Source organism: Pinus tabuliformis, chromosome 7, assembly GCF_031772625.1.
Source record: "Pinus tabuliformis cultivar Carrire ecotype Pingquan chromosome 7, CPIR1, whole genome shotgun sequence".
NCBI lineage: Eukaryota > Viridiplantae > Streptophyta > Pinopsida > Pinales > Pinaceae > Pinus > Pinus tabuliformis.
Window position 1 is genome coordinate 1,524,988,567 of NC_142293.1, and position 12,419 is coordinate 1,525,000,985.

Below are 12,419 nucleotides of genomic sequence, written 5' to 3' on the forward strand. Positions count from 1 at the left end.
CGAAATCTCCCAGCACCAGCCTCTAGGGTCTGTGTCAGCCTCTCTGGCCCAGCATCAGTCGCTCTGGCCTAGCATCAGCCTCTCTGGGATCTGCGTCAGCCTCAGGAGCCTCTGCGTGTCCCACGATGGCCCTCCTCAGGCTTTGCAAAGCTCCTAGCTGCCTCTGCGTACCCTCTGGCTGCTTCTGTGTGGCCTCTAGTGGCCTCTAGCTAGCTCTGCGTCAACCCTCTCTCGGCCTTTGCGTTGATGCTCCCAGTACTATCTCTACCTCTCGGCTACTGCATTCACTGCCCCTCAACTACAACTTTGATCACTCCTTCCATTTCCTCAACAAGCCCTGCCCCAAAAAATCAAATTCTTGATCAAGTCGGTGTGTTCTCCAAGTGACCCTCAACCTCCTCTTATACTTTTTTCGTTAACAATTCAGCAGTCGAGATTAAGTCCCTAATCAACGGCTAAGATTAGATCTGGCTTGATCCATGACTTTTGGACCATTCTAACTTAATTTTATATTAATTCACATTAATATTTTATTTTCCCTCAGTTTAAACTTAGGGACTCCATTAAAAATATTAATTATTTTAATATCTCCCAAACTAGTTAGATTTTGCCCAAACCATTTCTGGGTATTGGAGATCTCATGTGCTTTAGTCTCTCTACCAATATTTGTGGCTAGAGCACATTCGGTGCTACCCCAAATCAACAAAAAGATGACACACCGGTTCAGTGGTCATGTCAGCTTATTTATGGAACCTAACTACTATATATAGGCGTGGAAAGTATCCACATTACAGGAAGAAAAACATTGTGGATGTCTTTGAAGTTTTGGTGGTGATTACAGTAGGTAATCACAGTCTCAAAGATATCCTCGCACTCCTCTCTGAAATCTCGGTCAAGTTCAGGGTTACAGAAGTCTCAGAAGAAGGTGCAGGACAATGTTTCGGTTAGGAGAAGGATCCCTCTGGCTTTTCGGATAAGGATGACTGTTGTACACACTCACATGCTCTCACAGTTTCGGATAAGGATGACTGTTGTACACACTCACATACTCTCATAATTGCGGATAAGGATGACTGTTGTACATACATAGTTACATTCTCGGTCAAGGTGCAGTCATGATCCTAACATGGTCATGATCTCGGTAAAGGCTACGAGAAGACAGTCATGATCTCGGTGGATCAAAAGGCAGCTCTCCAATACATATCTCAACATGGAAGATCTAGTTGATGAAGACTTCGGTGAAGGGACAGCAAAGATGTTGCAGCAGTAATGAAGTGATGCAGTAGTGATGACCTCGATGGTGCAGCAATGAAGATGATCTCAACAGTGACAAAGAAGAGGATTGGTGTCTTGGTCTTGGAGTGGCCTAGTAGGTTAAGGATCATGGTCTTGGTATTCGTCAAGTAGAATCTCTATAAGAAGAATTTTGTGTGGGTTTTCCTCTCCAAGAGGGAGAGGTTTTGGCCCTGGCAGAAAGCCAACACCTTGTGTTCTTGTCTCTTGTATTTTGGTAACTATTTGATGAAGTAAGAAATGCACACACTAATGATATCAAGATAAGATTGTGCTAATAAGCAAAAAGTTAAAATACCTCACAAATAGTTATCATGCTAAGAAGAATCACAGTAACTACATTTGCCCTAGATTCTTCAACAATTGTATATATAATATCATCACCAAAATCATTTCAAACCGCCTAAAGCCTATTTTATTTGAGCACATCTCATCGGAACAGTTTGCCTTAATCATCGTCAGATCCATGAAGTTGTTGGCACTGCACAGGAGGTTCTTCATTCTATCAAGATCAAGAGGCTAAAAGGTATGATCCTTAAGATTGATTTAGCAAAGGCTTTTGATCGTACCAGCTAGCTATATTTGAGAATGCTCTTGACTCACTTGGGTTTCCCTATAGCTTTCATTAACTGGATCATGTGTTGCATTTCCAATGTCTCTTATAGTGTTCTTATCAATGGTTCTGCCTCTCCATTTTTTCATGTTGAGCGAGGTCTAAGACAAGGTTGTCCACTCTCTCCCCTTCTTTTTCTACTAGTCATGGAAGGTTTGAGTCGACTCATCTCTAAGGAAAGAAGATTGGGCAGGCTACAGGGTATTAAAATTACCAACAGTTGCATCATATCTCACCTGCTCTTTGTTGATGATGTCCTTATTTTCCTTAATGGATCGATTGGCGATACATCTATATTTTTTTTGTCCTAAAGTCCTTCTGCTTTGCTACTGGCATGGAGTGTAATCAACAAAAATCAACCCTGACTGTTGTTGGTTGCTCCCAATATGAATCTCACTTTGCACATCAGAGATTTCCCTTTTCTATTCTTCCCTTTGATGATGGCCTCAAATATCTTGGTTTTCGACTCAAGCCCATTCACTACAAAATAGTTGATTGGATATGGCTAGTGGCAAAGATTGAAAGGAGACTGAATATCTGGCACCATAGGTGGCTATCTAGGGTCAGGTCCCTCACTCTTATAAAATCTGTTATGGAAGCAACACTGGTGTACTGGATGTCCTTGGCTTGGATTCCAAGGGGCATCTTGGCTAGAATTCAACAATTGTGTTGTAGATTCCTATGGAAGGGGAAACAAGAAGGACATACTTATGCTTGGGTCAGATGGGAACACATCGCACTTCCTAAGAAATGGGGAGGTTGGGGCATGAAAAATCTTGAAGCCTTTGCAAAAGCACTTATTGCCAAGATGGGTTGGCAAGTTCTCACTGCAAAGAATTTGTGGACCGAGGTGGTCATTCAAAAATATATCAGTCCACTCCACCTCCTTGATTGGATCAGGCGCCCTACTCAGAACAGATCTAACATCTCAACTATCTGGCGAGCTGTATTGAACTCTCTATCTTACATCTGTGATGATCTGGCCTATAGGGTTGGATCCGCATTGGTATGGATCCTTGGTCTGGATGTGGGAACGCATTTCATCTTCCACCAGAGCTCATACAATTTCTCTCGAACACAGGTATCTCTCGCCTCGCACACATTGCAGATCCGAACAACTCATCTATTTTCTCACAGGCCTGGAAATCTACTGATCAATTAGGAATTCCAGATATCTGGCATAATGTATGGCACTCCTACACTAATTCCCTCTCTGAATCACATGTTCGGATCACAGAGGGTGAGGATGAGCTCATTTGGGTACATGCACAACATGGTTCCTACTCTCCTAAGGAAGGTTACCCCTTAATATTCTCTGATCATAAGCCACCTGTTATTGACTGGTGGTGGCGCGCTCTCTGGAAGTTGAAGGCACCTCCAAGAGCCAAGTTATTCATGTGGTGTATCCTTCGTAATAAAGCTCCCACTAGGGATAATTTACAGAGGCGATCATTTCAAGGACCAACCTAGTGCATTCTCTATCGACAGGTTGCAGAATCAATTGAACATCTTTTTCTTCATTTCTCTATCACCACATCTTTCTGGATACAAGTTCTATCAACATTACATATCTCCAACAGATGGCAAGGTATAAATATCTTGGAGGCTTGGCAAACATGGTGGACTACTGCGCAACCAACCAAAATCAAGAACCTCCCTCTTCTGATCTGTTGGTGTATCTGGTTGCACAGGAACAAGATAATATTCAAGGGAATTGCACCTCATTGGACACTAGCATCAACTCATCTTATTACAATTTATAACAATATTCCGAAGGATGACCGCCCTTGCCCAACCCGCACTATTACTGCAGAAACCATAGATAAGAATATACCATGAGCATATTTTGATGGATCAGCACAGTGGAATGGTTGTGGCGGAGGAGTACTCCATCTCAATGCCAATCATTTTTTCAAAATTCAAATGGGTCTAGGAGAAGGAACAAACAATTATGTTGAGCTTAATACCCTTCGGCACTTATTACACTTTGCACTTGAGAAGGGATGTAGACACATTCATATTTTTGGTGATTCCAAACTCATCATAAATTGGTTTAGTCAATAATCTGTCTGTCACGTGCACACACTCTGGAATATTTTGGATGAGGCTTTGCTACTGAAATCACAATTTGACTCTATCATTTGTCATCACATATATAGGGAGCGCAACCAGATTTCCAACAGACTATCCAAGGAGGTCACGCTCCAGCCTCGGGGGCATTGGATGATCCAGGAGCAAACAGGGCACAAGTACTACCAGTATTTTCACAGACCATATGATGATCAGCAGCATGCTGGGGCAGCCAGGCCCTGATTTTGATGATTTTATGATATGTCAATTTATATTTTATCAGGCTATTCATGTACATATTTATTTTCAGACATGTAAATTTGTATTTAACTTAACAGTCTCCCATCCTGGGACAGTTTTTGGACAGTTATCAAATTGTGGCAATTGCCACCCTCTACTGCATATGCTTCCTGAAGCACCTACAACATGTAATTTTTAACATATTAATGAAAATTGCGATTTTTCCCTAGGGAAAATAACAATTCAACTATCAAAATAAATTCTATCATTTGTGTGTGAGCCTCTTCAAGTCCGTGTTGAACCTAAGCTCTAATACCACATTGTAACAACCCACTCTTCCACACCCTTAAGGATTCTCAGGTTGTGGGAGGTGTTGAGTTCTAGACCTAATCTCCAAGGTTTGTTATGAAGATGGAGTTAACAAAAACCTCACTTTTCAAATTTTGTGAAAAATACTTTTGACGTCGCAATTACAACCAACTCGTCATGAGCTTTCTGGTGACATAAGTTTTGCCTCAATCCAAGTTCCAAATCAAAAGTTATGCTCGTTCAAAATTTGGCCTGTTAAAAGAAGTCACATCATCACAAGGGTGCCACGTGGCCTCCACCTGGCCTTGGTGGCACAGCCACATCATCACTGTGTGAAAATTCGAGAACCCTCGAATCACCACTACAACAACTAATTAAGTTCCTTCTATTTGTTAATTACTGAACAAATTATTTATTGTTTCCTACAATAAACACCGAAACTAATACACTGCGATCTTCACCAATTAAATTATAAGCAGAAACAAGATATTGAGCAAGAAAGAAATACACAACACATTACACAATTATTTTTGGACAAATGTCCCCGGAAAAACCCAATGTGGGAAAACCAATGCAGCAGCTAAGGGTTTTATTATTAAGCAGTAGTAATTTTAAGTACAATTCATTGGATGCCCAACTGGCTATCCGATACAGAGAGAAACTGGGTAGGACAAATAGTGAGATGATCTCACCCTGTCATTAGAAGAACCGGCTCTGATCTCACTGGAAATGAGCCTCTACGTCCCTTCTGCATCAGCCTCTGCGCAGAACTGCGTCAACCCCACGCAGTCTCTGTGTCACCTCTATTGGGATTGCGCTACCCCTCCTTCTGATCCTCTGTTGGCTGGAAACTTCAGCTCTTAGCCTCCTGGTCTCACACCCCAGCTCCCGGCTTCTAAAACTCAATTTCCTTAGCAGGAATTCAATCTCCCTCTCAGGATCTACATTGCCACAACGTACCTCTGTGTGGCCCAGCGTCAGCCTCTCTGGACGTCGTTCTGCCCTCTCTACCTTGTACTCTCCGGCCCAAGAAAACTTCCCTCCAGATACTATCCCTGCCCCTCATTGCAAAAGATCACTTCGAATTCCTCTTCCGGCAACTGTTGTGCTTCAGAAATTTGATCTTTTGATCTCCACTTGATGTGTTTTCCAAATGCCCATCAAGCCTCCTCTTATAATCCTTCTGTTGAGAACTGACAGCCCAAATTAGATTCTAATCAATGGCTCAGACCATTTTGGCTTGATCCCCGTCTTCTTCTAGAAGTTTAACCCACAGTTAGATTAATACCCTTTAATTATTTTAATTTCCAAAGTTTAGGCTTAGGCACCCATTAAAAATAATTAATTATTTTATTAAAACTATCTCTAAGTGGAATTTCCCAAAACGATTTCTAAGTATTGTGGAATACATGTGTCCTAGCCTCCCTGCAAATTTTGAGGCTAAGAGCACATTCGATGATACCATAAATCAACACACTGTAGGGTCCATGCCAGAGTGGTCCCCTTTTTCTCATCCTACTAATTTTCTTCCTTGGACCCGACAATTGGTCTTCCTCCATTGGGTGGCCCATCACATGGTTTTACCAAGTGCTATATCATGGTGGGGAACACTGGGCAATAGCAGGGTTCCACACTAGAACCATGTCCGGATTGGCCTAACTCCCATCGACATCGCCGCATTCAATGAATACAATGTGAAGTGGTGGTTTGGCAATGAGCGATGACCCAACCTCCCAACGGCTAGGTTCCACAAGCTAAAACCTCCATTGGATCGACTCTCCTAGCTTCTCTCTATTCCAATCCTCATTTGCAAAACCACAGTTATAGACCTGCGGTTCCCCTTCACTATGCTTGGTGCCCGAGGTGGAGCCCATCGATCCACGTCATCTTGAGACTTCAGCATCAGGGTTTCCTCCTTGCCTCTCTCAAGTAAAAATACCAAGGTCCGAGGGTAGGGTCTACCCGCTTACGTTATGTCAGTTTGACTCTTCCCATGTGACAATCCATTCAAACTCTCTCAATGGTCCGATGGTCTGTTGGTCCGATGGTCTGCTGGCCCAATGTGGGGACCACATGGCACAATACTGCTAGGTTGAGTTCCACTAGCAAACCAACTCATTTTCCTCCTTGTGCACATATTTTTTATGGCCCATCGACATTGGGCCTCTCCACACAAGGTCATGCAACTACCGGAGGTCAGACAACTCGATGGGGCCCACATGTCATAGTTCTTATGGATTGGGGTTCTACCATCGGTCTCTCAATGTCAAGCCCTACTATAAGCATATATGTATACATATAGATATATATGTGTGTGTGTGTGTGTGTCTCATTATGCTCCACCAATCCCGGCGACCATTAGAACATCATTGTTCGGGATTTTGTGAAACAAAAGGGGTGATTGCCCTTAACCCCAATTTCTCTGTGTATTGAGGCACAAAGCCCCGAAGTCCAAACAACTCAATTTTCAATGAGCGCATATAACAAAAGAGTGGCCCCAGAACTTCAATTACTCTACGTGTCATGGCACAAGAGTCGAACCCTTAATTTATGCATGATAATCAGCAAGAGAGAACAAGCATAACACCCAATATACGCATTTTTGAGACAAGAAGGGGCAAGGCCCCAACACCAAAATATACACAGTTTTTCATTGTTGCACCAAGGGGATTGCACTAATCAATCCAACTAACCTAACCTCTTGCATGCTAGTTAAACTTATTTAAAGAACTATGATAACAATTAAGTAAAAACACACAGATTTGCATCACTGCACAAGAAGAGTCACAATCCGTCTATCAAACATCTTATATCCTCTAACCAAGTTGAGCTATATATATTCGTAAGCATTTGTTGTCAAATGAGAGAGAAAGGTAGGGCATAAACGCACAATTTCTTACATTGATCTTAAATTAAACATTGATCAACATAGTCCAGAGTCCAGACATTCATTAACATTCATAGATATACCGAATCTGGTACCAAACATAGGCATACACAGATTTGCATGACTACACAAGAAGAGTCACAATCCATCTATCAGACATCTTATATCCTCTAACCAGGTTGAGCTATATATATTCATAAGCCTTTGTTGTCAAATGAGAGAGAAAGGTAGAGCATAGACGCACAATTTCTTACATTGATCTTGGACTAAACATTGATCAACATAGTCCAAACATTCATTAACATTCATAGATATACCAAATCTCGTACCAAACATAGGCATATCATGGAACATCACAGTTCATGATTCAAACATATACATGTCATAGACTTATCTAAGTGTTTTAAGATGGCTGGCAACTGAAGGAGGGACAACTCTCCACACAAACATAGGCCAGTTGCACTACAACTTTCTTGCAGCTAACCACCCCCGAGCCATATCCAAAGTCTGAGGGGATGCTTAATCAGGGAAAATTCACACCAAAGGCTTGGTCACATACCCAAGAGATGAAGTCCACCGTTTAGGTGGTTTCACAATTGTCTTTGAGTAGGAAGCACCACAAGGGCTTGTAGTCCACTGTATAGGTGCTTTAACAACTCTTCCAGCAAGCACCACTGCGGTTCAGATTGCCCTATCTAGGTGGTTTAACGGCCATGCAATGAGCTCCAAGTGGTTTAACATCCATACAACAAGCACCAAGCGGTTAAAATTTTAACAGTCATACAACAAGCACCACAATGATCCACTGAGCTTCACACTAAAAACACAAGCTTAGACAGAAAACACTGTGGCCTCAAAAACACATCAATATAGGGATTATCACCTCAAATCATAGAGCACTGGGCTCAATCACAACTCCAACAATGCTCCTTCTTACTTTCACTCCAATCGTTCTTGCATTCAATTGGACGTTTCCTTGTTCACGTTCTCCTACTCTGTAATATTGTCCTCCTCCCGACACAACCGTGCTCGCCTCGATCCACGAGGGAGATGGGATGGGCGCAGTCCTCTGCCCACACCACCCAATCCCATCTCATTACAATTTGTCAACGCAGGTGGGTGGGTTGGTCTGCAGGGGTTCCAAGACTTCAATGCGGGTTGGCTTGTAGTTCTTTGAGGCACGGAACTGCCCTCCCCTCGGATAGTGGATACGTGTTGCCTACTCCTTCAATTAACGACCAATCACATTATGTATTTAATTTTTATGTGTTTGTAGGTTCAGTTCTAGCTAGTCGTGAATCTCATGCTAGCATTACAATCATAGTTTAATTATTACAAAAATAGGGGTAGAACAAGGGATGTTAAAACTAAACTCTAAAAAGGGATGTTAAAACTAAACTCTAAAATACAATTGATTTGTAAGATGTTGTAGGCTAGTAGCTTGAAGTGTGTCTCATTTTTTGAACTCTATATAAACTTCATTGTTTATGTATTTTCTATTTTGTTTCAGATATGTATTGCACTTATTGCCATTTTGCTATATTCACCCCTACATGGTATATAAATGAGAAAACTTTAGATATTAATCTCTAATGGCTTGAAATTGTGGATTTACATCGATGTACGCTAATATATTTTTTTATTAAAAATTTCATATCTTATGTATTTTTTTAAAAATCAATTCATAAATGATTCTGATATGAGTCTAATCTGACCCCTCATTGGTTCCAACTACAATTTTGACTTTTAAAACATCACTTTGAGTCCCACTAATTTGCAGCCATGTTAGATATTCATGAAACAAGTTATGCAAGACCATAGTTTTTAAAACCGGAACTGGTGACCGGACCGGTCCACCTAATGAACCAGTTTACCGACTGGAACCAGTCTAACCGAGACTGGTTTGGTCTAAACGAACCGGTTTCAGAAAAATACATTAAATAATTAATTTTTAATGAAACAAAACTATTTTTAAGATTTAAAACCATAATTCCAAGACAATAGAGACAAAATATGCAAAGTTTGCTCTTTATAAACCATGTAAAGGTGAATATATCAAAATGGCAACGAGTGCAATACATATCATCAACAAAATAGCAAAATACATAAGCAATGAGGCTCTAAATGGCCTATAAAGTCCAAAAACAATGTTGCAAGCTATGAGGCCATTGGCCTTCTACAAGTCTACAGTGTACACATGATCAATCATCAAGTTCATCACCACCACTAGCCACAAGATCATCATCAGGAGCTACATAGACATCATCTGGTTCAAAGTCTGAGGATGCCTCAACCTGATTTGCAACCTCAGTATCAATGCCACCAATAACAATAGAAGTGGACCTAATGGAAGCACGAGTTTGTCGACCTGCATGACTAGTGCCTTCCATTGGTTCTTTACCTTTCCTTAATGCTGCTACTGATCCTAGTTCTGATGCCACCACATAATCTGCTTCATCCCCCGCTAAAGCCATGTCGATATCAAAATCAACCTCAAACACAGGTTCTTCAGTCTTCTCCACCCATTCTAATGTTGGATCAATATCGTCCAACACAATGGGATCTAAATCAGGAGTTTTGCTCATCATTTGGAGCTCCGATTGCATTTATTGTTTACCCCCAAACCATGAAATCCTGAAAACCATTAAGTCTGCTAAATTTTGAGTGAAATCTAAAATTCTAGTTTCTCCATATGAAATCCAATGAGGTCAAAACCACTCTCAAACATCTTGAGTCATTTCATGGTAATGTTAAAAATTTAAGTAAAAAGATGAAAATGAAAATTAAAGGAAATGTCACTTTTACTTTAAGAATTTAACATTACCATTAATTGCCAACATTGTTAGGGTTGAAATGTGTCAGGAAAATGAGAGGGTAGGCATGTTTTTCTTGGAGGGACTATTTTTGGAGGAAAACAACCCCAAATTTCCCTCAAAACAGCTTCAAAACTCACAAAAATGCATTTTGTGGGGGTTATACTTGCCCTGGCAATAAACCGGCCGATTAGGACCGGGTAGCTCCAATTTTTGGCCAAACAGGGTGTCTAACCGGGTTTTTTGATGGGTTCCAACCGGCGGGCCTGCTAACCGGTTGTTTAGACCGGTAACCAGTTAGCTGGGCCGGTTTTGAATACTATGCTGCAAGACACGGTATGAAAAAAGGGAGATAAAGAGGGAAAACCCAGGGGAAGAAAACCCCCATCAAAATACAATGCATACTATATCAACTATGAAGTTGCTATGAAGAAGAATGGTATTGCTGGTCAACCCTATCATGAATTTGTCCTTAGATGTGTCCTATACCATCATATGAAAATCCTTTTGCTGCTGGTTGAGCCTTGTAGTATTTTTGTATTAAAAAGTACATATCTTATGTATTTTTAATCAACCAGTTCATAAACCAATTTTGATAGGATCCCAATCTGATCCTTGGCTGGTTCCAGGTACAATTTTAAGTTTCAACTTTTAAAACATTACTTTGATCACAATCATAAACTGATAGACCGTGATAATGGAAAACTCCTAAGAAGGTGGTGTTGATTTCCCAGACCATAGTGAGAACATGAATGCCTAAAAAGCATGGAGTGACATTTAAGCCCTCAACATTGATAGCTTAAAATCAAAATACTCGTATGGCATCTTACAGATTGCCAGCTTAAAATCAAAATAATCATATGGTGTCTCACAAATTTCTGATTACCAAGACTCTAACTAGAACTTTTAACTAAAATTTCCATGGATTAGCAACAGTTCTTCCAATAGGGTTTGGATATTGCATATGCAATCTACCTAGGATGGCTCGCAGCTTTCAAATGGGTTTAATAGAAGGTGCCACTTTTAAAATGCTCGCCTTAGTGTTTGCTGTAATTTCATTTTGTATCAATTGGATTCTTGTCAAAATCCCCCTCTCCGGTTCAAGTGGCCCGATGCATGAGTTCTTGTCCATTATTAATCAATTCAAAGTTTAGATTGACATCAAAGCACTTAATCTGGAATGGTCAGATCATAACCATACCAAATTCAAAGTCTCTACAGGGCAAATGAAATGGGGATCAAACCAAGAAATGGGCATGCTCCAAGAAATCCAGATGTCTTAATATGACATGAAAAAATAAAAAATGTAATTTCGAGCAATGAAGATGCTTCCTTAGATCTTAAAATGCCGAGCACCCAGAACTACCGTCTTCCACAATTATGGTTAATTCCATACTCGACCCCACTCGATAGTCACTGCAACCCGCTATTCCACAAGACAAACAATACCCCACCCACGCAAAAATTGAGCGCTGTGAAAAAATCTACTATTTCATAGAAGAAACATGTCATTCTCGCGGGAAAATTGAACCCTCGCAGAGGAATATCACTTCCCCTTCAGACAACCCTGATCAAGCCCATGGTGGTATTCGCAAAATTTGTTGAAGCAATCTTTGCAATAATTAATATAGTAAGCTGCATTGCAAAATGCATACCTGTCATGCTAAGAATTACGATGCCTGCCACGAACAGCAGAAGCTGCACTCTTCTTTTCTGTATATCCATCATGCCTTTGTCCCCGCTTAGCAAATTCCGGCAAAACAGTCCCAACAACGCAAATCAGAGGCGAAACACCCACCTCTGAGAAAACTAAGAACCCAAGAGAGCCAAAACTGTTGGCAACCCCGAAAGTCGAGGAAATTGTCGCCTCGCAAATTCCAGTCAAAGAAAGCATAACAAAAGTTCGAAGAGTAGAATAATCGATAAGGAATATTTTTGCGTTAGTTGTGCATACCCTTTAATTAATTAAGTTGACATCCCCTATAATCCTTTCATATAAGTTTATAGATAAATTACGGAAATAGACTATTATATAATATTTTTTATATTTTATATAAAGGATACCGCTATTTCGGTAAATGTACTATTTCATAAAAGTGGAAAAACGTTTATTGATTTTGATTTTTAAAATTAAAAATGGTATATTATAATGCTTAGGGTATTATTATTTCTGCGACAGTAGATATAGTACTGG

The 12,419-nt window shown here is 40.6% G+C and overlaps 1 protein-coding gene across 1 annotated transcript in view; it reads right to left on the reverse strand.

Annotated features, from left to right (window-relative positions):
• The window catches only part of LOC149253639 (uncharacterized), a 65,145-nt gene extending 52,975 nt beyond the window's left edge, over positions 1–12,170 (reverse strand). Inside the window, exon 1 of the mRNA XM_089459990.1 lies at positions 11,881–12,170. Within this exon, the coding sequence (XP_089316116.1) occupies positions 11,881–11,953 (73 nt within the window). The 5' untranslated portion in view covers positions 11,954–12,170. The remainder of the gene's footprint in view (positions 1–11,880) is intronic.
• Positions 12,171–12,419: the final 249 nt, after the last annotated feature.